This window comes from Oncorhynchus nerka, linkage group LG18, assembly GCF_034236695.1.
Source record: "Oncorhynchus nerka isolate Pitt River linkage group LG18, Oner_Uvic_2.0, whole genome shotgun sequence".
In the NCBI taxonomy this organism is placed as follows: Eukaryota; Metazoa; Chordata; class Actinopteri; order Salmoniformes; family Salmonidae; genus Oncorhynchus; species Oncorhynchus nerka.
The window spans coordinates 60357311-60384699 of record NC_088413.1 but is presented as its reverse complement, the minus strand read 5'-3'; the positions used below and the strand labels follow the sequence as shown (position 1 = coordinate 60384699).

Here is a 27389-nt window from a genome sequence, read left to right as displayed (position 1 = left end):
ACAGTATTACCACAGTGAAACAGTATTACCACAGTTAAACAGTATTACTACAGTGAAACAGAATTACCACAGTGAAACAGTATTACCACAGTGAAACAGTATTACTACAGTGAAACAGCATTACTACAGTGTAAACGTATTACTACAGTGAAACAGCATTACTACAGTGTAAAAGTATTACTACAGTGAAACAGCATTACTACAGTGTAAACGTATTACTACAGTGAAACAGCATTACTACAGTGTAAAAGTATTACTACAGTGGAAACGTATTACTACAGTGTAAACGTATTACTACAGTGAAACAGCATTACTACAGTGTAAAAGTATTTCTACAGTGTAAAAGTATTTCTACAGTGTAAAAGTATTACAACAGTTACCGTGTAAAAGTATTACTACAGTGAAACAGCATTACTACAGTGTAAAAGTATTACTACAGTGGAAACGTATTTATACAGTGTAAAAGTATTACTACAGTGTAAAAGTATTAATAGAGTGTAAAAGTTTTGCTACAGGGTAAAAGTATTACTATAGTGTAAACGTATTTCTACAGTGTAAAAGTATTACTACAGTTACCGTGTAAAAGTATTACTACAATGTAAAAGTATTTCTACAGTGTAAAAGTATTACTACAGTGTAAAAGTATTTCTACAGTGTAAAAGTATTTCTACAGTGTAAAAGTATTACTACAGTGTAAAAGTATTTCTACGGTGTAAAAGTATTGCTACAGTGTAAAAGTATTACTACAGTGTAAAAGTATTAATACAGTGTAAAAGTATTGCTACAGTGTAAAAGTATTGCTACAGTGAAACAGTATTACTACAGTGAAACAGTATTACTACAGTGAAACAGTATTACCACAGGGAAACAGTATTACTACAGTGAAACAGTATTACTACAGTGAAACAGTATTACCACAGTGAAACAGTATTACCACAGTTAAACAGTATTACTACAGTGAAACAGAATTACCACAGTGAAACAGTATTACCACAGTGAAACAGTATTACTACAGTGAAACAGCATTACTACAGTGTAAACGTATTACTACAGTGAAACAGCATTACTACAGTGTAAAAGTATTACTACAGTGAAACAGCATTACTACAGTGTAAACGTATTACTACAGTGAAACAGCATTACTACAGTGTAAAAGTATTACTACAGTGGAAACGTATTACTACAGTGTAAACGTATTACTACAGTGAAACAGCATTACTACAGTGTAAAAGTATTTCTACAGTGTAAAAGTATTTCTACAGTGTAAAAGTATTACAACAGTGTAAAAGGAGTTCTACGGTGTAAAAGTATTGCTACAGTGTAAAAGTATTACTACAGTGTAAAAGTATTAATACAGTGTAAAAGTATTGCTACAGTGTAAAAGTATTGCTACAGTGAAACAGTATTACTACAGTGAAACAGTATTACTACAGTGAAACAGTATTACCACAGGGAAACAGTATTACTACAGTGAAACAGTATTACTACAGTGAAACAGTATTACCACAGTGAAACAGTATTACCACAGTTAAACAGTATTACTACAGTGAAACAGAATTACCACAGTGAAACAGTATTACCACAGTGAAACAGTATTACTACAGTGAAACAGCATTACTACAGTGTAAACGTATTACTACAGTGAAACAGCATTACTACAGTGTAAAAGTATTACTACAGTGAAACAGCATTACTACAGTGTAAATGTATTACTACAGTGAAACAGCATTACTACAGTGTAAAAGTATTACTACAGTGGAAACGTATTACTACAGTGTAAACGTATTACTACAGTGAAACAGCATTACTACAGTGTAAAAGTATTACTACAGTGAAACAGCATTACTACAGTGTAAACGTATTACTACAGTGAAACAGCATTACTACAGTGTAAAAGTATTACTACAGTGGAAACTTATTTCTACACTGTAAAAGTATTACTACAGTTACTGTGTAAAAGTATTACTACAGTGAAACAGCATTACTACAGTGTAAAAGTATTACTACAGTGAAACAGCATTACTACAGTGTAAAAGTATTACTACAGTGGAAACGTATTTCTACACTGTAAAAGTATTACTACAGTTACCGTGTAAAAGTATTACTACAGTGAAACAGCATTACTACAGTGTAAAAGTATTACTACAGTGGAAACGTATTTATACAGTGTAAAAGTATTACTACAGTGTAAAAGTATTAATAGAGTGTAAAAGTTTTGCTACAGGGTAAAAGTATTACTATAGTGTAAACGTATTTCTACAGTGTAAAAGTATTACTACAGTTACCGTGTAAAAGTATTACTACAATGTAAAAGTATTTCTACAGTGTAAAAGTATTACTACAGTGTAAAAGTATTTCTACAGTGTAAAAGTATTTCTACAGTGTAAAAGTATTACTACAGTGTAAAAGTATTTCTACGGTGTAAAAGTATTGCTACAGTGTAAAAGTATTACTACAGTGTAAAAGTATTAATACAGTGTAAAAGTATTGCTACAGTGTAAAAGTATTGCTACAGTGAAACAGTATTACTACAGTGAAACAGTATTACTACAGTGAAACAGTATTACCACAGGGAAACAGTATTACTACAGTGAAACAGTATTACTACAGTGAAACAGTATTACCACAGTGAAACAGTATTACCACAGTTAAACAGTATTACTACAGTGAAACAGAATTACCACAGTGAAACAGTATTACCACAGTGAAACAGTATTACTACAGTGAAACAGTATTACCACAGTGAAACTGTATTACCACAGTGAAACAGGTCAACTGAAGGCCCACTTTGCTCCCAGGGGCCTGCTCTCCCCACAGCCACCTAATCCCATTACTGTAAATATGTCCATGCTGTTCTCTAATTGGCCAGTGAGTGTTAATCTGGGTCCTCTGTGCCCAAACAGCCGTGTCAATTCCCCTGGGGTTACAGCAGCAGAGAGAGCGAGAGAGAGAGTGACAGAGAGAGAGAGAGACCTGGGCCCTGGCAGTAACATCCCAAAAATACAAAAATAATGATTTTCCAGAGAAGATCCAGATCTCAGGGAATTAGACCAAAGTTCTCAATTGGTACAAACTATATAGAGTACTGCACACACTACAATTAATTAGGTTTAAAAATAAGCTCAACTGGACACCTTAATGAGGCAGAAAAAGCAGGGCATTCTACGCCATTAAAAAACAAATTCAGATTGAAATAAATTCAGATTGAAATTGAAATTAAAATTTGGCTAAAACTAATTGAATGTGTCATTGAACCAATTGCACTTTATGGCAGCGAGGTGTGGGGTCCACTTGCAAAACAAGATTTCACCAAATGGGACAAACATCCAATTGAAACCCTGCATGCAGAGTTCTGTAAGATTCTCCTACATATCCAGAGGGAAACTACAAACAATGCATGTAGGGCAGAATTAGGCCAATAGCCAATAATAATAAAGACAACAAAAAAGCAATTCAGTTTTGGAAACATCTCAAATTTAGTGACCCCCTCTCATATCATTATCCAGCCCTGCAATGCCAAGAGCTGAGCAAAGAAAAGAGTCCCCTCATCCAGCTGGTCCTGGGGCTGAGTTCATCAACCTGTTCTACTAACACACTGAAACCTCAGGACTCTCATCCAGCTGGTCCTGGGGCTGAGTTCACCAACCTGTTCTACTAACACACTGAAGAAGCCTCAGGACCCGAACATCCAATCAATCAGAATAAAACAAATTACAATACAGTCAAAACAAAACTACATTGCTTATTGGGAAGCACAAAGCAAAATGCAGTGCTATCTGGCCCTAAATCGACAGTACACCGTGACTAACTATTTGACCATGGTTACTGATCAAAACCTTAGAAAAACCTTGACAAAGTACAGGCTCAGTGAGCACAGCCTTGCCATTGAGAAGGGTAGACACAGGAAAACCTGGCTCCCTGTCGATGAAAGGCTGTGCAAACACTGCACAACATCAGAACCTGAGGCAGAGCTGCATTTCCTGACAAAATGTTAAAAAATTTAAAAAAAACATTTCCCCAAATTTGAAACCCTCATTCAAGTTTTCAAAGACCTCTCTGATGAGGATAGGCTACCTGTCCTGTTGGGGGAGGACGCAGAGAGCTGTGGATTGGCAGCACACTACATTGCTGCCTCCCATTAGATGAGGGACAGTGTCTGACAGACCAATCAACCTGCACGTTTCCTCTACTGTATGCTTAGTTATTGTTCAATGAATGGTTATTTTGACCCTAGGTTATTGTTGTTACTGTTGTCCCGTTGACAATTTTGAATCTTATTATTTTAATGTCGTAAATATCCAAATTATGCTTTGGCAATATGTACATTGTTACGTCATGCCAATGAAGCAAATTTAATTGAATTGAGAGAGAGCGAGAGAGAGAGAGAGAGAGAGAGAGAGAGAGAGAGAGAGAGGGATGGAGGTGGGGGGGTAGAGACAGAGAGGGTGCGGGAGGGGGAGGGGAGACAGACTGCAGTTGAGGCTCTTCTTTCATAGAGGAAAAGACTGTTGCAAATTACCACCAAAAGGTGCTTTCCTATCCATCATCTGTGTTAATCAGATAACTGCTAAGGCACACCAGGATCTTGGTCCACACACTCCCACACAGTCATCAAGAGGGCACGACAGCATCTCTTCCCGATCAGGAGGTTGAAAAGATTTGGCTTGGGCTCTCGATCCTGAAAAAGTTCTACAACTGCACCAACTCTGCATTGTTGGGAAGGGCTCGTAATCAAGCCTGTTAATGTCAGCGCTGTTTGTCCTGTCTGGCTTCCTGTCCAGTCACCAGGTCAAAAGGGACCTGTCTCCCCTCCCGCCACCACATTCAGGCAGGGCCAGCCTTCATACAGACAGTGGATTCAGCATTATTGTGGAACAGGGTTATTTCACTGAAGAATACTGATTTCCAGATGTTACTCATCATAAACTGTAAGCAACACATTGATTCTCTGTATACAAATACATGTAGAGGAACATTTGCAAATGTTTATTTGTGATGGTTTATTTGGGTTTAGAGTGGAGATATAAGACAAATATGATGGCAGGATGATTTGATGGCCATATTGTCAAGGGTTGCCCAAACAGTATGCGGTTAACACTGTAGTAAGGCATGGATTCATAAACTCTACAGTGTGTGTAAACAGGAAGCTCGCCCAGTACATGCTGTCTTGTAGGGACACTGGGGTAGCTGGTATGCATCATATAAGGTATAGGATTGCATCATATAAGGTATGTTACTGTACTGTAACATGGGGAGTGGGCTAACATGAAAAGATAGTCTGACTTCTGCTCTGAGACATGGCAAACGCGGTTAGTCAAGCTCACTTTGATGTAATGAATGAACCATGAATTCTCCACATTAACCGACGGCTTGCCACAATATTCTGTAGACCCTGGGATGTTTGGAAAACAAAACATTGTACACTTGGATGATCATTGAGCTCTACATATTTGACTGCCATATAGAAAAGGTTTCTGTTCTAAATGTTCTACTGCTTGAACTCATTCCAGATTCATGTTCATTCTGTTATGCCCTCCTTTATTTCTAACCATCAGTGACTATAAAAAAAACTCTCGCAGATAAACTGACACTACATATGTTTTCACCCATCAAGCATGAATGTTTTGAAAACCCTTTCTAATCAGAGAGAGAGAGAGAGAGAGAGAGGGAGGTTAGTCTTGATCGTGGTCTGGCCTGGCAGATCAGTGTTATTTACGTCAGGCACTGGATCATTTTCCATCAGCTCTAAAGCACAAGGAATTCTCTCACTAATCCACAATTATAAACAACCCACCCCAGTGCACTGTCAGGCTCCCAGCTTCCTCCTCCCTCCCCTCCCTCCCACCCAGGCTAGAGCCCTGCTATTACCCAGGCTACATTGGGCCAGCCAGGAGATAAAGGTCAAACACCCACCACACCTCCCTCTAAAATAAATCTCTCTCTTAATTTATTTATTTGATTTTTATTTAACCTTTATTTAACTAGGCAAATCAGTTAAGAACAAATGATTATGTACATTGACGGCCTACCCCGGCCAAACCTTAACCCGGATGACGCTGGGCCAATTGTGCACCGCCCTATGGGACTCTCTATCTGCCTGGACCTATCCAGCATCCAACCCTGGCCCACGTCTTACATAGAGCCTGTCTGAGAACACAACTGCTGTAAGACATGCTCCTCCAATGTTCAGGATTTCAGCTGTTCTACTGTAAGGGAATGCTTGGGATGTCATAGTTTGAGGAAATCATAAAGAAATGATAGATCTTCAGGAAATGAAAGGGGTTTGGGGTCAGCCAGGATGTTCTGGAGAGGGTGTACAGCAGCTTGGTGGAGAGCATCCTCACGTTCAATATGACAGTCTGGTATGGTAATCTGAGTGTGAGGAGCAAAAGCTAACTGACCAGAAAAGTAAACACAGCCAACAATGTAATTGGTCGACCACAGGCACATTTAAGCATCCTGTTCCAAGGCAACCAAAAAGAAGGCACTGGCTGTCATTGGCGACCCCTCCCACCCTCAGTTGGAGAGGCTTCCCTCTAGCCGGCTCGTTAGTATGCCCATGACCAAGAAGAACGGGTTTAAACATTCATTCCTTCCTTATGCTGTTGGACTACTAAATGCACAGTAAATTGTATCGGCATATGTACTTATCTATCTAGTGTAGTTGGGACACTGGTCATTTGTTAGTGAGTGTATTAATGTCCTCTATGTTGTTAGTGTTCGCAACATGATGGACTGACTGGTTTAAATCTGTATGATGTGAAAATGCATGTGATTATTTTAAGGAAGGTGATGCCAAAGAAAAATGTCTATCCTGGATGGACAATAAAGTTGTATTCTATTCTATTCTAGTTGATAGATTTAGCTTCAATTGGCTCCATATCTAAGAGGAAAACAAGGTGAGGAAATGTACGGACAAATCTGTTGAAAAGGCAGTCATCATTTAATATATGGCCTGCTACCAAGACAAAATAATAGAAGTCATTGAACATGGTTTACAATTCTTATGTGAGGGTCTTGAGTTTACAAAGACTGTATTATCCACACTCGGCATGTTCCCTGCATCTTGTGCCTGTATTTAAGCAAAATTAGGAGTAGCCTATATTTAACCGTTATGTGGGGAGGAGAGGTAGCAGTACTCTAACCCAAACTGGAGCTTCTGTCATAAAATGGACTTCAGGGTAAAGGCCTTGCCTTGACTTGACATTAAGGGGCATTTCTAATAAAGACACTGTCTGATTTGCCATGGTGATGAATGCCGAACCCTGCACAGGACTTCTGTGAAACACTAAACTCCCCCGGGCAGCAAATGAGCTCTGACGGTTCTTTTTTATTTGATACAATTTCATTCAGTAGTGTCCCTGCTTCGCTGTCCGCCCCAATTACCTACCAATTACCTCTGTCCTCCTGACAGATAGAACAAACAACAATGAGACAGCCTATAGGGAGGAGGTCAGAGACCTGGCGGTAATGGTGCCAGGACAACAACCTCTCCCTCAACGTGATCAAGACAAAGGAGATGATTGTGGACTACAGGAAAAGGAGGACTGAGCACGCCCCCATTCTCATCGACGGGGCTGTAGTGGAGCAGGTTGTGAGCTTCAAGTTCCTTGGTGTCTACATCACCAACAAACTAACATGGTCCAAACACACTAAGACAGTCGTGAAGAGGGCACAACAAAATCTATTCTCCCTCAGGACACTGAAAAGATTTGGCATAGGTCCTCAGATCCTCAAAAGGGTCTACAACTGCACCATCGAGAGCATGGTCGAGAACTGGTTGCATCACTGCCTGGTATGGCAACTGCTCGGCCTCCGACCACAAGGCACTACAGAGGGTAGTGCGTACGGCCCAGTATAACACCGGGGCCAAGCTTCCTACCATCCGGGACCTCTACACCAGGCGGTGTCAGAGGTAGGCCCTAAAAATAGTCAAAGACGCCAGCCACCCTAGTCATAGACTGTTCTCTCTGCCACCGAACGGCAAGCAGTACCAGAGCGCCAAGTTTAGGTCAAAAGGGCTTCTTAACAGCTTCTACCCCAAACCATTAGACTTCTGAACAGCAAATCAAAGGGCTACCCAGACCCCTCTTTTACGCTGATGCTACTCTCTGTTTATTATCTATGCATGGTCACTTTAACTCTACCTACATGTACATATTACCTCAATTACCTTGACTACCCGGACTACCCGGACTCCCCTGTATATAGCCTCACTTTTGTTATTTTACTGCTGCTCTTTAATTATTTGTTACTTTTATTTTCACTTTTTCTACTTATCTATTTTTGACTTAATTAACACATTTTTATTCTCAACTTCTTAAAGCATTGTTGGTTAAGGGCTTGTAAGTAAGCATTCCACTGTAAGGTCTACTCCTGTTGTATACGTTGCATGTGACAAATACAATTTGATTTGAACTGAAAGCCTCAGAAGACACTAGGGAAAACACAATATCCTGGTCTTACTCTATAGTTGCCAGGCTTCTTCTGCAGGAGAGAAGGGATGGATCCTAACCCCCCCATCCCCAGAGAGACACCCAGAGAGACACCCAGAGAGACACCCAGAGAGACACCCAGAGAGAGGTCATCAACTCCTGCCCAAACAAGAAGGCAGATCAAATGAGGATCATGTTTCTGCACGGCAGAGTGGAGGAGAGGGCAGCCGCCAGGCTAGGGAGTCTGACCTACTCCTTTCCATTGTCTCAGACCAGACACACACATACATCTACCTGGCTACTTACTGGAGCCTCACTCTCGGGAAGAGGGATATGGAGGAACACCACTGAACCTTAGCAAAGAATGAAAAAGTGGGGCAAAACAGGACTCATGTGGCTCCTGCATGGATAAGGAGAACGGCTTTCATATTGCTAGCCTCCTCTCAGTTGAGAGCCCTTGTAGCTACAGAACCCAAGGGGGTGTGATCCTGTGTCAGCACCAGCCACACAGAGTTAGACATAATTCAGATGTGAATGGAAGTGATCTGATATAATTAAGATCAGTTGGTTTCTTTAGGGTGGTTTATAATAGCGCAGCATAAATATTTATTCCTGGAGGCTGGCGAAGAGGATAAAAATGGGAGTCATAGGTGGACCTCACCAAACACTGAGAATTCAGGCTCACCGCTCCCTAACCAATACCCAGAGGATTCCGGGCGAGACTGCTATTTCTTTCCTGCAGTAGATATAAAATAAATGTAAAATAAATGTATTGTCTTTAAGTGTTCAATTTATCCTAATAAATGACTGACAGCTGGGTCTGGGGCTCTTTTGTAGACTCTTTGTATTTTCCCAGAGGGCAGCAATCTGAATGAGGAGGGGAGAGTGGAGAGCATATCTAATTGCTTTCATATTCTGTATTATTGGTTGACTGAAATAACGCCTTTAACCCCCGGACGGCCCAGCTGACCACTGACTGGCTCGATGATTGACTCACTGACTCACTGACTGCCTGGGGGCAACGCCTTTAATCCCCGGACGGCCCAGCGGACCACTGACTGGCTCGATGATTGACTCACTGACTCACTGACTGCCTGGGGGCAACGCCTTTAATCCCCGGACGGCCCAGCGGACCACTGACTGGCTCGATGATTGACTCACTGACTCACTGACTGCCTGGGGGCAACGCCTTTAATCCCCGGACGGCCCAGCTGACCACTGACTGGCTCGATGACTGACTCACTGACTAACTGACTGCCTGGGGGCAACGCCTTTAATCCCTGGACAGCCCAGCGGACCACTGACTGACTAGATGACTGTCTCACTGACTGCCTGGGGGCAACGCCTTTAATCGCCGGACGGCCCAGCTGACCACTGACTGTCTCACTGACTGCCTGGGGGCAACGCCTTTAATCGCCGGATGGCCCAGCTGACCACTGACTGACTAGATGACTGATTCACTGACTAACTGACTGCCTGGGGGCAATGCCTTTAACCCCCGGACGGCCCAGCTGACCACTGACTGGCTCGATGACTGACTCACTGACTGCCTGGGGGCAACGCCTTTAATCCCCGGACGGCCCAGCTGACCACTGACTGGCTCAATGACTGACTCACTGACTGCCTGGGGGCAACGCCTTTAATCCCCGGACGGCCCAGCTGACCACTGACTGGCTCGATGACTGACTCACTGACTAACTGACTGCCTGGGGGCAACGCCTTTAATCCCCGGACGGCCCAGCTGACCACTGACTGGCTCGATGACTGACTCACTGATTAACTGACTGCCTGGGGGCAACGCCTTTAATCCCCGGACGGCCCAGCTGACCACTGACTGGCTCGATGACTGACTAACTGACTGGCTGACTGCCTGGGGGCAACGCCTTTAATCCCCGGACGGCCCAGCTGACCACTTATTGACTAACTAACTGATTGGCTGGCTGGCTGGCTGGCAGACTGACTCACTGACTAACTGACGTGTTGGGTGACTGACTCCCTGACTAACTCATTGACTGGCTGGCTGGCTGACTCACTGACTAACTGACTAGCTGGCTGACTGACTCATTGGCTAACTGACTGGCTGGCTGGGTGAATGACTCACTGGCTAATTCCCAGGCTGGCTGGCTAACTGGCTGACTGACTCACTGGCTAACTGACAGGCTGGCTGGGTGACTGACACTGGCTAATCCACTGGCTGGCTGGCTGGCTAACTGGCTAGCTAACTGGCTGACTGACTCACTGGCTAACTGGCTGGCTGACTGACTCACTGGTTAACTGGCTGGTTAACTGGCTGGCTAACTGGCTGGCTCACTGGCTGGCTCACTGGCTGGCTAACTGGCTGGTTAACTGGCTGGCTCACTGGCTAACTGGCTGGCTACCTGGCTGTCTAACTGGCTGGCTACCTGGCTGGCTAACTGGCTGGCTGGCTGGCTACCTGGCTGGCTAACTGGCTGGCTACCTGGTTGGCTGGCTAACTAGCTGGCTAACTGGCTGGCTACCTGGCTGGCTACCTGGCTGGCTAACTGGCTGGCTACCTGGCTGGCTACCTAGCTGGCTACCTGGCTGGCTAACTGGCTGGCTAACTGGGCGGACCATGCCAGTGAGCACTGAGCTCCTGATACCAGCCATGTGGTAAAGTTTCTCCTGTGAGTGTTGCTCCTTTATTGCATTTCCATCCAGCTTTCATATCATCTGCAAACGTTTCAGACAGATAGACTTGCTTTGGCTGAAATGAAGACACTGACACTTCTGACATAGGATACTGTAAGTAGAGCATGTTCATGGCAGGGGGAAATGGGGGAGTGATGACATGCCTGTTATGGCATGACACGATGCCTGGGAACAAGGAAAAGGTGCTTCAGAGAGTCTGAGATCCTGAATCTACCCTGAAACACCTCTTATGGATGATGGAGGAAAGTGTTCTTACAGGATAAGACAGAATGTACAATGAGTATCATACTACATATAGAACAGGACGCCTCTATGTAGGCCTGACGTTATGTGAGTTGCTTAGAAAAAAGTGAAATAACCTGTGTCTCACCAGTCAGGTCTCTCCCCAGCTTCCTCATGTCCTTTGTGAGGTCTTCAAATTTGACCTGAGCTGCCAAGAATAAATCCTGTGGCTCAGGCAGTGGGAATATACTCTTGTCTGTTCCTGCGTGCTACAAACCAACAGACAACCCACCAATGTCAAAACATCAAGAAACAACAGAAGAATTTATATTATAGTCCATCCTGGGATATTTGTTCCCTTCATCTGAAATACTGTACCTCGTCAAAATTGCGCAGATAGTATGCAACTACGTAATCCACCAGACTGATACAGTTGTCCTAAAGATACAAAAGGTCAGACAAAAGAAGCCATTGCCACTTCTCAGTAACATACGGTAGATGAATATAATGTAATATGGCTGTGTGTGTGGTGAGAGTACCCTGCTCTTGACATCCTTCAGTTTGGGCAGGATCTCCAGGCCAAAGCCATCAGCCTGACCCCGTGTCCTGTTGCCTCCGTTCATGTAGTTCCCAAAGGCTAGGACCAGCCCCATCACATCCTTCACACTGCTACAGTCCAGCAGATCCTGACCATACACACACACACACACACACACACACACACACACACACACACACACACACACACACACACACACACACACACACACACACACACACACACACACACACACACACACACACACACACACACACAGGGTCAGCATGATAAAAGCTCATACACTGACAAATGAATAAGATTGAAGTCATGTCCAGTCTTACTTTGCTCACGGTGGAGACTATTTCTACTTTGCGGTGGATGGAGGACATGGAGTCAAGGAAGATAGACTGGAATATGATGCAGTGGGACCGGCCAGAGAAGTCTGGAATCTGGGAGAGTTCATACAAGAACCTGCACAAGAGGAAATAATGTGTTATGACAAAATTAAACTAAATGTCCAACAGGAAGAACTATTTTTAATCCTTGGCTGCGCTACTTCCACACACACACACGGCTGAGTCAGTATAGCTTTTAACTAGCAGCTGATAGTCATGAGTCTTTCTGCTCTAATAGTTTGATAGGTCCAGGGTCAACTAAAGGAGGACCGGAGCACTGATTGGTCAAATGTAGTGTCAGGCCGACTCATGTAAACAGGGACATGTCTGTAATATCCTGTGGGATTAGGCTGCTGATGGATCAGACACTGAGTGGGTATGAACATGGCCCTCAGCCCCACAGTGACAAGTCATTAATAGGCCAGCTATGTTTAACCCCCATGGGAGGAATGCCGCGCTGAGAGCCAGCAGCCGTCCATCTCTGCCATTCACTCTGAGACACACACACACACATATGCACGTGTATGTACACCCACACACATGCACACATACACACATAAGCCCATTCCCTCAGTATGGATGACATGAAAGTTGCAAAACAGACCAGGAACAAATATTTACTGTCTGAGGAAGACTAAGGAGCTTGGTTTATTTACTGCTTGAAATGATAAATAAACACAAAAGTGATGCCACCTTTTCTAAGTGATGTCTATATAAAATATCTCCCTGTAATGGTTTGTCTGTAAAGAACCATCAACGTGATGAGTGAGCTCAGGCTGTCAAAGACCAAAGTGTTTGTCTCTGTCTGTACACATTAAAAACCACATGATGTGTTTCTAAAAAATCTCTAAGACAAAACCAAAGTACCCTCTGAAATTGGCATGGTGAATTCACGGGAGGGGATGGCTTTCTGTGTGTATGAGCATCTAGTTCTCTGACTCCAGTAGAAGTCAGGGTCCAGTGTTTACCGCCCTCTCCCTGAACCCTTGGATGCAGGAGAAGCACTCTTACTGTTCAGGCTTGTCCAGTAGCTTCACCTCGTCCTCCTTGGACGTCTCATAGTGTGTTTTTATCTTCTCCAGCTCGTCATTCGTGGCCCTCTGTGATCACACCCAATCAAAACAGTTGAGTAGACAACAATAAAGCTGTAGCAACGAATGATATGGACAGTCATTACAAAACAAGAGGTAGAATAGCAATGGATAAATGTTGAGTATGACATCCTTGAGACATTGGCTGTAGACTAGCATATGTTATAGAGCCCTGGTGTAGTGTCAGTGGTGTAACGTTCTTAAGTAAAACTACTTTAAAGTACTACTTAAGTCGTTTTTGTTGGGGTATCTGTACTTTACTATTTATATTTTTGACAACTTTTACTCCACTACATTCCTAAAGAAAAGAATGTACTTTTACTCCATACATTTTCCCCTGACACCCAATGTACTTGTTACATTTTGAATGCTTAACAGGAGAGGAAAATGGCCCAATTCATGCACTTATTAAGAGAACATCCCTGGTCATCCCTATTGCCTCTGATTTGGCAGACTCACTAAACACAAATGCTTCATTTGTAAATGATGTCTGAGTGTTGGAGTGTGCTTTTGACTTTTACTTAAGTATGGCAATTCGTTATTTTTCCACCACTGTGTAGCGTTAAGAAAAGCATACTGAGTGAGAAAAACACTTAAAAAGGAGTTTAGATTCTCACATTTCTCTCATGCTATTGAATGACTTTACAGCACACCTTGGAATACTCACATTTTCATATAAAGCCTCGATGGTCTCCAAGTCCACCACAGAGTTATCTACACTCAAAACAGCTGGAACAATACATTCATTTATTAGAGACAATCTCTTGTAAAGATGGAATATGTTGGGCAGGCATGCTGTTGAAATTCCCTGCTGCCTGGGTTTGGTGCCCAGGCCTGTTAACCTGTGAGGGAGATTACATTCATATAGGCATGCTATGTACAAAACTATACTTTACAGAAATAATACCCATGTCTATTATTTGTTTTCTCATTTCAACATTAAACACCTTTTGAGATCTGAAATGTCTGACAAACTTAGATTATGTAGTGAACTATCACTTTAAAGTGACTGAACGAGAGTATTAGGGAGTGGTGGGTATCGGGGCGTGTGGTCAGGCAGGTCAGGGCAGTCATTGTGTCAGAGCAGAGCCCAGAGCAGAGCCCCACACAGGAGCTTTCCTCTCAGGCCAGGGGTCACAGGAGAGGGCATATAACTGCTTAACCCCAGGACCTGCAGCCAGAACTACCACAGTCTCCAGTAATGATCTCTAAAGTGGGGACGCCGAGGGAGAGGAGGGGAGAGAGGAGGGAAGAGGAGGGGAGAGAGGAGAGGAGAGGAGAGGAGAGGAGAGGGAAGAGGAGGGGAGAGAGGAGGGAAGAGGAGGGGAGGGGAGAGTGAGAAGGAGAGAGAGAGAGAGAGAGAGAGAGAGAGAGAGAGAGAGAGAGAGAGAGAGAGAGAGGCTCCACTCTTAGAAACAGTCTCCAGTAATGATCACAGTCTGCAGTAATGATCTCTAAAGTGGGGCCGCAGAGAGACAGGAGGGGAGAGAGGAGAGGAGAGGAGAGGAGGGGAGAGAGGTGAGGAGGGGAGAGAAGAGAGAGAGAGAGAGAGAGAGAGAGAGAAAAGGCCCCACTCTTAGAAACAGTCTCCAGTAATGATCACAGTCTGCAGTAATGATCTCTAAAGTGGGGCCGCAGAGAGAGAGGAGGGGAGAGAGGAGAGGAGAGGAAGGGAGAGAGGTGAGGAGGGGAGAGAAGAGAGAGAGAAGAGAGAGAGGGGTGAGAAGAGAGAGAGTGAGAGAGAGAGAGTGTGAGAGAGAGAGAGTGAGAGAGAGAGAGAGAGAGAGAGAGAGAGAAGGCTCCACTCTTAGAAACAGTCTGCAGTAATGATTACAGTCTGCAGTAATGAGCTCTAAAGTGGGGCCGCAGAGAGAGAGGAGAGGGGAGAGGAGAGGACAGGAGAGGAGGGGAGAGAGGTGAGGAGGGGAGAGAAGAGAGAGAGAGTGAGAGAGGGGGGGGGGGGGAGGCTCCACTCTTAGAAAAAAGGTGTTATCTAGAACCAGGAAGAAACATTCCTGGAAGAAACATTTTGGTTCCAGGTTGATGGTTCTCCAAAAATGGTTGTCCTATGGGGGAAGCCAAATAACTTATTTGGAACCCTTTTTTTTTCAGAGTGTAGAGGAGAGAGAGAGAGAGATAAAAATAACATTTTATCAGAAGGGGTGAAAGTAAGCTGGAACGGTCCAGAACGGATAACCGGCCAAATAAATAGTAGGGGTACTCATAAATAGTGGGGGTCATTTATCATGACCGCATGTCAGTCATATTTGTCAGTCATTTTTAGCTGCAACATCGAGAGCATCCTGACCGGTTGCATCACTGCCTGGTATGGCAATTGCTTGGCTTCCGACCAAAAGGCACTTCAGAGGGTAGTGCGTACGGCCCAGTACATCACTGGGGCAAAGCTGCCTGCCATCCAGGACCTCTACACCAGGCGGTGTACACACACACACACACACACACACACACACACACACACACACACACACACACACACACACACACACACACACACACACACACACACACACCTTTTCCGCACTATTGGTTAGAGCCTGTAAGTAAGCATTTCACTGTCTACCTGTTTTATTTGGCGCACATGACAAATAAACGTTGATTTGATATGAAAAATAGACAGTGAAATCTTGCTAAGGAAGAGATGAGTGGGTGAGAACGAGATGCAGTGCACAATATTTGTTTAGGCCGAATGATGACAATCACTGAATGTCATTCATAATACTTTTTGGTGTTTTGTATGTGATTTTAGAGTGGAGTAGTCTAATAGTTGGAATAGTAACTGAATGTAGGCCTCACACACAGCCTAGCCTATTATAATATGAATTCCTGCAGAATGAAGCCGGTTTTAAGGAAGTTTGGCCGGTTTTAAAGAAGTTTGGCCGGTTTTAAAGAAGTTTGGCCGGTTTTAAGGAAATGTTCGTGATGTGTCCTGGTCTGACAAACAGCGCTGTAGCTCAGCTACAGATGCGGAAAGCCCACAGACGGACGTGGTGGATTGAGATGCAGCCCATGAAAAAAACTGACAGATTTTGAGGGGATTCTTTTATCATGTTGATTAGATTGCTGCACAAGTGTAAAAGTCAATGTAAAACAACACATCTTTCCTATTAGGCCCATAGAGACCCTTTTAAATAAAAAATGATTCTATATGTAATTCTGTGATTAGGCCCATGAAAATGACAAAGTGCGTCCACACATACTGTAGGAAGTCCCCGTACCAGGAAGACATTTGATCTACTTTCACCCCTGCTTGTCAGCAGTGCGAGAGAGAGAGAGAGAGAAAGTAAGAGAGGGAGAGCTCTGCTCAGTGTCTCAGAAAGAGGAGTCACAGCTTTATGGCTGGGTACAGGTCAGGGAGGAGAGAGGAAAGGAGGGGGCAGACTGGGAGGGATGGCTCCTGGTCTCAATGGCGATATGGATCTGTGTGCTGTTAGCTGTAGACTGCAGAGCGACCCCTGCACTCAGATCAACCCAGAACAGACCCAATGTGAGTGGAAACAAGCCCCTCTCTACACCACTGTGGCTGTGTCATGTCTGAGAGTCGCATGACTAGCAACGAACCACCAGTGAAGTCGAGCCAAAAGCACATGACTGTACTGTATACAGAGACACCCCTGGAGTCATTAAGACATGTTAACTTCTATCTCCACAATAAGAAGAAATAGTTCTGCATCCAAGAATCCAAGCATTCTTCCAATGACATCCAGATCTTCCCCAAGCCCCTACGACCAGCTGAGGCAGCAGGGCAGCCCAAAATGATGCATCAAAGTGGAGAGCATGCTGGATAGCAGGCTGGAGGTGGAGGGACATTTCCTACCTCTTAATAGAGTGGATTACCTAAGGCCTCAGCGCGCCTGCCATGCACCCGTCAATCACACACCAAAGGAGGGCCGCAGCGCAGTGCAGCACAGTGCTTTGAGCCAAAGGAGGGCCGCAGCGCAGTGCAGCACAGTGCTTTGAGCCAAAGGAGGCCAGGTCCGGATATCTATCCACACCGGGAGATCAAAGGAACCTTGTTGCCACCTCACTCCCTTTCCCTTCACTTCACACCCATCGCTCAGGGTGTGTGTGGTGTGCCTTGAACTGCGGTGGCCCAGGAGGTCCCACAGCCAGGCTCAAGCCCTCCGTTGGCCCCCACTCTTCCCTCTCCCTGCCCTGGGCCACCAAACCCCTGCCTCCCCTCACTCCCTTCTCCCAAGTGGCTGTAATTACATTACATGTCCCATGTCCTTTTAATTTGCCAACAAAGGGCAGGCAAGCAGGCGAGGCCAGGGACCAGGGACCAGGGCCCTTAGAACTGCTTGTTAAGCTGCTCTGCTGCATTGTCAGATTCAAATTGTCCATTTCACCTACACCTCCCATTAAGGCTGTAGGAAGCAGGCTCACGCTGGGAGAGAGCAGACTCTTTTATTGGGGGTTCTTTACTTCGACACTGACAGAGGGAGAAGGAGAGAGAAAAAATGATCACAACCAAAAACGGCAGCTTGGCCCAATGTGTTGTTTGGTTTGCATTGGGCAAGCGTTTTTATGTGGCGGTGCTGTGTCTGCTGACTGCGAAGGTGGATTTATACACACTCAGATCATTAGCAGGGTGTCGCTCCCATTAGGCGGTGGAAACCGTCACTGGCAACAATAAACAAATCTGCCAGGCTGGCCGCATGCTCAGACTGCCAGGCGCTCCACTCCCAGTCCCAGTCCCAGTCCCAGTCCCAGTATCAACCCAGTTGGCTGTTACCAACGGCCCTAAACCATGCACGCCTAAGCGCTGCCTCAGACATTCCCGCCCCATTCACATACATAAACATGTGCAGTCAAATACACATACACAACCAAATACTCCACTCCTCTTTAGTGCAAGAAGGAAAATATAGATGTGATTTTGACCAGTGCATGAACGATTGAATCTGGGGAGACAGAATTGCAAAAATGGCTAATTTCATTCCAATGCTGTTCACTCACAACATTATGTACTAGTCTGGGAAACTGGGGGCACTAGTCTGGAAAACTTGGAAATCTTCCACATTTGACATGAAACACAACTTCATCTATAAAAGTGGGAACTATTCACACATTAGGGTCTGTCAAGAAGCAGGAAACAATTTGCAGCGGGCTTCAACATTTCTTCTTTCTAAAATAACTACTTTCATCATTTTTATGGCATTTCATTTTCTAATCAGGTGAAAAAAGGATTGTAACTGAAGTTTATCACTATTTAATTGAAACAATGACTGTTGGACAGGGAGGAAATGACAGGTTGTCAGTAATATAGACAATATCCTCCAGTAATAATGCACCAAACAGCGTGGTTTTAACACAGTTAAGGAGTTCCTATTTGTTTGCTCTGACCTTTCTGAATGTCCTTCATTTCAAGGTGAAGACTTGAGATGAGGATGCCCACTGCTTGGGAACGTTTCCCATCCAGCAGCTTGATAATCTGCAGGAAAGACATGAATATCATATTTTAATTACATTTACATTTAAGTCATTTAGCAGACGCTCTTATCCAGAGCGACTTACAAATTGGTGCATTCACCTTATGACATCCAGTGGAGCAGCCACTTTACAATAGTGCATCTAAATCTTTTAAGGGGGGGGGGTGTGAGAAGGATTACTTTATCCTATCCTAGGTATTCCTTAAAGAGGTGGGGTTTCAGGTGTCTCCGGAAGGTGGTGATTGACTCCGCTGTCCTGGCGTCGTTAATCACAGTGATTACATCGAAGAGTGAGAATTCCATTGGATTACACATCCTCTATTTGATCACCATTACCACGTGACTGAAGAGGCACAGTTTATACAGTTGATAAGATGCAGACCAACAGTTAATCTTAAATTCAAGTAATAAGAGTTATTTGACTAGAATACTAGAATATGATTTAATATGATATATTCAGATGAAACAGGGACACAGGTTAACATCATCCACAGTCTTTTTCCCAGAGAGGCCAGAAGAAAATATCAGTTAGTCACTTCCCAGAGCAAGACCACTTGAAGATAGATTGACTCTGGGAGGGGAGAGAAGGAGTGCTCTAGAGAAGAGCCATTCTAACATCTCTGTGGAGCGTCTGGATTGACCCTAAAGCCACACTAATCTACACAGTGTCATAATCCTTCACGGTCCATGATAACAGGCTGAGAGACAGTGAGGATAGAAACCCACACGCCACAGACAGCAGGACTTATCAAATGACATCACTAAAAATACAGAGCACAGAGTATAGAGAAAAAGTCCCCCCGTTAAAAGTGCATGATATAGTCGGAAACATAAAGCCACAGGAAAGTAAAAAAAAGTAAAAAATGAAACCATAAAAGGACATCTTTTAAGTCTAGAAGAATAGGTTTTTTATAACAAACTATAAATTCACAGGATTTTTATTTGTGCCTAAACATGGTCACAACGACTTATTACTGAATTACCCATTAAGCTAGAAACAGTTTTGGCAAGGTAAAGCCCAGCTCTACAACTTAATGTCTCAGCCTTCTTCATTAAAGAAGCACTGGACGTTATTACTGCATCTCAGCTACTGGGCCATCCAGTGGGAACCAAGGAGCAGAAGCCTTAGAAGTGAGTATTGAATTACAGAAGGTAGGATGCATACTGCTTCCACGTCATTACCATTATCACTGAGGATCACCCTGTATGTGGACATGAGAGGGGAAGCAGGCAGAGTGAGAGGCCTTCCCAACACCTTTAATGAACTGCACTGGTCGGGCCACACTAAAAGCTTCCCAGGAACCCTGGCCACTCGCTGTGGCCCCAGAAGCACCAATTAGCCTGTCTAGTTGACTTACTGAGAAATTACAACTGATCTGGAGGAACAAACCTGGATGCTTACTCTCAGACACGCAAGGAAGGAACTTTATGATGCTGATGCTGAGAGCTCGGTTAGAAACCCATGATGAATATAACAGCTACATCCAGTGGACACTGGGAGAACTACCCACCAGTCCAAGTCAAGGTGAAGTCCTTCCAGCAGACCAAAAAAACACTTGAAATATAGAGGAGACATTGGTTTGACACTGAAATGAAGATTAAAATAACAAAAGGAAGAGGGAGTGCTTTGAGGAGTAGCAGGTGGCTGGTGTTGGGGAGAGGGCACCAGGTTCATCAGAGAGCTGATAGTTTACACAGCCATGGCTGAGGGGGCAGGCAGCTAGACAGGTGCCTGGGAGCCAACCCTGTCAGAGTTCACCCACCCTGGAGATACGTTACAATAATAAATGGATCAAGAGAACACATCAATAACACCCTCCACTGAATGCTCAACATCCCCACACAACGTTCTGCAAATCTTACAACCACTCTCCCACTCAACACTCAAAATATGACTTTAATAAACCCCAGTGTGAACGATTATGTCATCGCTAAAGATGTAGGGTCTGAACAAATTAAAGCCACTATTTGTTTTACAGAGATCCATGGGTGGTGGGAATTGCTGTGCAATGTTTACGCAGGCTGTATTACTGGTGTATATGCAGGCTGTATTACTGGTGTATATGCAGTCTGTATTACTGGTGTATACGCAGGCTGTATTACTGGTGTATACGCAGGCTGTATTACTGGTGTATACGCAGGCTGTATTACTGGTGTATACGCAGGCTGTATTACTGGTGTATACGCAGGCTGTATTACTGGTGTATACGCAGGCTGTATTACTGGTGTTTACGCAGGCTGTATTACTGGTGTTTACGCAGGCTGTATTACTGGTGTATATGCAGGCTGTATTACTGGTGTATATGCAGGCTGTATTACTGGTGTATATGCAGGCTGTATTACTGGTGTATACGCAGGCTGTATTACTGGTGTATACGCAGGCTGTATTACTGGTGTATACGCAGGCTGTATTACTGGTGTATACGCAAGTTGTATTACTGGTGTATACGCAGGCTGTATTACTGGTGTATACGCAGGCTGTATTACTGGTGTATATGCAGGCTGTATTACTGGTGTATACGCAGGCTGTATTACTGGTGTTTACGCAGGCTGTATTACTGGTGTTTACGCAGGCTGTATTACTGGTGTATACGCAGGCTGTATTACTGGTGTATATGCAGGTTGTATTACTGGTGTATATGCAGGCTGTATTACTGGTGTTTACGCAGGCTGTATTACTGGTGTATACGCAGGCTGTATTACTGGTGTATACGCAGGCTGTATTACTGGTGTATACGCAGGCTGTATTACTGGTGTATACGCAGGGCTGGGGGGCAGTGGGTGGGAGTGGGGCACTGTCAGGGTTTCCTCATCTCCTTAACGCAGCGCAGCACCCGGATCCTGTAGCTCATTATCCTCACACCCAATATGCAGCGACACGCGCATCCTCTCCTTTCCACTTCAAATGCCCCTACAGGTGTCATCTCATCTCCTCCAGCCCCACTGTGGAGCCGAGTGGAGCCACATGGCTACAATTACCCCCAGTCTGGTCTGGTGTGTCCTGGGCGGCCATGGACTGTGGAGGCTGACAGAGAGCTCATTCCCCTGCATGTCATCTCTGCTGCTTTGATATGATAATCAGTGGCGGGAAAGAAAAAGGCCTCCAGAGAAAACAGCAGCTTTCAGTTGTATTGGACACATGATACAGATTAGCACTTCCATGTACAGACTCACCCCTCTACCATTCCCTTACCGCCCCAACTTCCACTTAGGGTCCTGTATGTAGAGTTGTGCATTAGGAGGGATGGGAGAAGAATGGCTAATCTCCATAATGCACATACACATTCCACCCCCCCCCCACACACACACACACACACCCCCGACTAGGCCCACAGGTGTTATCTGATCTGGCAATACTTTCTGAACAAGTTACAAGTGCGTCAGGCATGTATAGGTGTTCTGTCATCACACACACCACTGTGTGCCCTACGGCGAACATGCTTAGTGCAGTGAAAACCATCATGTGTGCAGAGTGTAGCTGCTCTTCATAAAGTTGATGGAGACGACTACAGGGCAGAGATTGAATTACTTGTCTCTGTGTCGTGTAGAACCGTATCGGTGTGGTGGCGAGGCCAGGACAGGACTATTGGCTTGTCAAATCTCCTCGGGGTAAGATATTGCAGAGTAAGGCAAGACAGCGCTCTTGATTGACCCCATGTCTCCACAGGCCCAGTCTGGCTCTGTCTGTTAGCTAGCTGGATGACAGTCTGCTCCCCCCACCACCTCTCTCCAGCTCCCCTCATTCCAGACCCCCTCTCCTTCTCCCTTCCCTTCCCTTCCCTTCCCTCCCCCCTCTCCATCCTCATCTCCTCCACCTTTCCACCCTCCTCTACACTCTCCTCTCTTCCCCATTCTCCATCCCCCTCTCCCCCTCCTTTGTCTAGTCAGAGCCAGTACTTCTGGGAACCTATCAACAGACGATGATTCAGAGAGTTTGAACGTTGGAAGATAAACTTTTAGGGATAAAAGATGAAGCAGTAAACAAGTTACTTTTGTTTAGCTGACCCTTCTAAATGTGTTTGAGTGCCAAGGGGCTGTAGCCAACCCTTTCCACAGTTGTGGTAGTGTCTCCAAGTAATCATAGCTGAACACAGGCTGCTGTCTCTGGCCTGAGTATAGTACGGCCCCTAGTACAGCTCACTGCTCACGGATATCTATACCACATACTGTATCTACTATCTCAAATAAGAACTACCAAGAAAAGTATTCCCATTTCTAGTGGGTATGTGCATTTGTGCCCACACAGCTCAGGCCACTGCTCAGGCCCCATGTTGTTGTCAAGTTCAATGCTGCAACTCTGCACTCCTGCAGCCGTGTGTGTCAGCATTCCCACTAACCCCATGGCACTGAATGTGGCGTCCAAGCAGTTCAAAATCGGCCACTAGCCCAGACTGTCCCCTTCCCAATCCATACACATTGTCATCAATCTGTCAAGGCTCCAGTCCACTGTAGAGGCCTCAGTGTGGGTGTATCCATCCAGTCTGGTCACTCTGAACCCACAAACATTTGATCCAACTCAGATAGCCACAGAGAGACTCCAGGGTGGCTTAAGTTAGTGATTAAGAGCGTTGGGCCAGTAAACCAAAGGTTGCTGGTTCAAATCCACGAGCCAACTAGGTGAAACATCTGTAATTGTGCCTTTGAGCAAGGCACTTCACAGCTATCAATTCTAGGAAGAGAACATTATCGTAATGTTCCCCTAATGTTTGAGTGTCCTGTTTTCCGATTGTTAGGGGAACATTCGATCTATGATAGCAAAAACCTTCTGAAAACCTTTTTAGCATGTTTTGGCGTATGTCTGTTGGGACGTTGGTGGAATATTCTCCTAACCCTCAGAAAACTGGACACATGAATGTTCTTGCAATGTTCCCATGAAATGTGTCTAGAACACTAATATATTACATTCTGAGAACATGGCAACCATGTTCTGTGTACAGTAGCAGTCAGAAGTTTGGACACACCTACTCATTCAAGGGTTTTTCTTTTATATTTACTATACACAGCCTGAACGTGTGTTTTTGGGTCATTGTCCTGTTGAAAAACAAATGATAGTCCCACTAAGTGCAAACCAGATCGCATGGCATATCGATGCAGAATGTTGTGGTAGCCATGATGGTTAAGTGTGCCTTGAATTCTAAATAAATCACGGACAGTGTCACCAGCAAAGCACCCCCTTACCATAACACCTCCTCCTCCATGCTTCAAGGTGGGAATCACACATGCTGTGATCATCCGTTCACCTACTCTGCATCTCACAAAGACACACGGTTGGAAACAAAAATCTCAAATTTGGACTCATCAGACCAAAGGACAGATTTCCACCGGTCTAATGTCCATTGCTTGTGTTTCTTGCCCCAAGCAAGTCTCTTTTTATTATTGGTGTCTTTTAGTAGTGTTTATTTGCAGCGATTCGACCATGAAGGCCTGATTTACGCAGTCTCCTCTGAACAGTTGATGTTGAGATGTGTCTGTTAATTGAACTCTGTGAAGCATTTATTTGGGCTGTAATCTGAGGTGGAGTTAACTCTTTTTTAAAAATGTTTTATTTCACCTTTATTTAACCAGGTAGGCAAGTTGAGAACAAGTTCTCATTTACAACTGCAACCTGGTCAACATAAAGCAAAGCAGTTCGACACATATAACAACATATGGAGTAAAACAAACATACAGTCAATAATACAGTAGAAAAATAAGTATATATACAATGTGAGCAAATGAGGTGAGATAAGGGAGGTAAAGGCAATAAATAGGCCATGGTGGCGAAGTAAATACAATATAGCAATTAAAACACTGGAATGGTAGATTTGACAGTAGAAATACTGGAGTGCAAAGGAGCTAAATAAATAATGAACTTATCCTCTGCAGAAGAGGTAACTCTGGGTCTTCTATCTTCTAAAAATTCCACAAATGAACTTTTAACAAGGCACACCTGTTAAATGAAATGCATTCCAGGTGACTACCTCATGAAGCTGGTTGAGAGAATGTCATCAAGGCAACTTTGAAGAATCTCAAATCTCAAATATATTTAGATTTGTTTAATACTTTTTTGGTTACTACATGATTGCATATGTGTTATTTCATAGTTTTGATGTCTTCACTATTATTCTACAATGTAGAAAATAGTTAAAATAAAGAAAAACCCTTGAATGAGTAGATGTGCCCAAACTTTTGATTGGTAATGTATGTGTGGTAGGACATTAATGGAATAGTCTCCTAACCCACAGAAAACTGGACACATGAATGCTTTTGCCACGTTGCATGAATTGTGTCTATAACATTCATATCTTAGTTCTGAGAACATGGTAACCACATTCTGGGTAAGTTCTATTTAACATTAAGGGAATGGTCTCTTGCAAACATTCCTTGCACATCACAGGAACATTCTTATGAAAACGTTAGTTAATGACCTAATGAGACCCTTAAGGGAATGCTCTCTAAAGTTGTGGGAAGTTTGTTGTTAGCTGGGTTGATCAGTCCTGCCAACTATCTTCTGTCTCACTGACCCTGCCTGCAGGACTGGCTGGCCCCTAAGTCAGCTTCGTAGCTCACATTGATATCTGACCAAGCTGCATTAGCCCAGGAAAACATTAGTAATTGTGCATGTTCTATAATTTCTCTCAAACGATAACTATGACCAGGTTCAGTAGGAAAATAACTATCAGACTTAGTTGAAAGTACAATCCAAAGAACATTCCAAGCCATGGCATAGAACAGTTTAGTCTGCAGCTGATTGTGAAGTGTAAGCAGAAGGTCTTCGAAAGGTGGATTCTACTCAGCTCTGCTTCCATTCACAGAGCCAGAGAGAGGAGAAGAGAACTGAACTCACTGCCACCTGATAGCTTGCTTTGACCTAGCGCAAGAGCTGGCTACACCAATCACCAGGAATTGGACAGTTGGGAGTAAGAGGAGAAAAGGGAGGGGAGCAGTTTACTCCTTGCACACTTTGTGTTCTTTCTAGATTAGACTCCATGTAAGGCTGGGATCCTTACTTGGGCTAATTCAGCAGAGCTCCTAATGGAATGTTCCGGAGGTAAGTGGTCTAGGGTCGGAGAATATGGGATAATCTGCTGACACCATTGTACTCATTTAGCAGATGCTCTTACTGGAGTAACAGTAATAATGTCCTCAAAAATGTGTTTATGTCAATATTTTCTTTCTGACTACCTAATCTCAATGATTCCTAATATTGACGAGGAAACTCGAGTAAAGGAAATATGAATTGAAATGTGCCACTAACGCCCTCGTGTGGTAGCAATTAAACACCATTACGATGACAAAGCATTCTCTTTCGAGAAGACAGGTGTCTGAGAATTACAACGTGCCATGCAAAATATAGTGTGTCGTCGATACTGATAACAGCTTTAGAGTTACAGCATATGGGTCCCTGCATGGAAAGTCCAATAGCACTCATCACTTTCCAAGCCCAAGATATTTAAGACGCTCCTCCCGAGAGAGGAAAAACAGTAGGAGCCAACACAATATAATAGCAGCAGCATGGGGGAGAGAAGAGAATGTATGAGTTAAACCAACCTTCTTAGTCTTGGCCTTCTTCTCAAAGGTGTCTGAGAGGGGCTTCTTCTTTGGCTGCAGAGTGGCCTTCGAGAACAGGTCCTCAAACTCCTTGGTGTCTACGATGTCTGGCTCCTCCAGAGAACCCCATAGTGTATTATTACTGGAAACAAGAGACAGGCTTTTAGTCTGGGGCTGGGGGAGAGATACCCTTCTATATGCTGAGGAGCACCCCAATTCAACATAAAACCCTCTTTAGTGACAGTGTTACTGTGATGAAAGAAGAGTGCGTTACAGAGGTGACTTCTTGGGAGAAGTAGAATAGCTAGTGGACTGCTCAGTACAAATTGTCCTGTGACAGAGATAAACAGATATGAAGCAGTTTATTTGATGTTTACTCGGGCTGTCCAGTGTTTACTTCCATCTTTTGATTTATAGCAGACGTTTGCTGGAGTGAGAATTTGAAGAATGCATTTCCACTTTTTAATAAAGTGACATTTATGACTGAGGCTTCTGAAAATCATGTGAGTTAAGTGTCCCTGAGTTTGAGATGTGAGATTTCAGCACTAAAGGAGTATTTCAAATAAACTACCAGGAAGATAGGAGGTATTCTGTTTCCTCTGTTGCTGGGTAACGCTGAAAGCAAACATAGAGGGAGTCTGAAGATGTCTCTGTACAGGAGTCTTCCAGAGTTCAGCCCTGCTCTGCTACCATTACTTTCCATTCCTCTTTTAACTCACAGAAGACAACTACCCCTTGGGTCAGACAGTGCGGTAGCCTTAGACTCGGCATGATACGTGATCCAGCCTCCTAGTCTCTGATAATGCAGGGAGAGGAAGATGAAGTCAGCAATAACTCAGCCTGTTTATAGCCCAGGTCAGGCAGCTTCACAGGCAGCAGGTTTATTGAGACAGTTTCATCAGGACCCACCCACGTGAGCAGAGTTACTGTATGTACACTGAGTATACCAAACATTAGGAACACCTTCCTAATATTGAGATGCACCCCTCTTTTTGCCCTCAGAACAGTCTCAATTTGTCGAGGCATGGACTCTACAAGGTGTTGAAAGTGTTCCA

The 27389-nt window shown here is 44.2% G+C and overlaps 1 protein-coding gene across 1 annotated transcript in view; it reads right to left on the bottom strand.

Annotated features, from left to right (window-relative positions):
• Nucleotides 1–27389, bottom strand: part of LOC115145382 (formin-like) — a 93811-nt gene that overhangs the window by 24757 nt on the left and 41665 nt on the right. Inside the window, 8 exon segments of the mRNA XM_065004243.1 lie at nt 11476–11596; nt 11706–11765; nt 11867–12013; nt 12210–12339; nt 13275–13363; nt 14022–14083; nt 18719–18806; nt 26335–26476. Of these exon segments, the coding sequence (XP_064860315.1) occupies nt 11476–11596; nt 11706–11765; nt 11867–12013; nt 12210–12339; nt 13275–13363; nt 14022–14083; nt 18719–18806; nt 26335–26476 (839 nt within the window).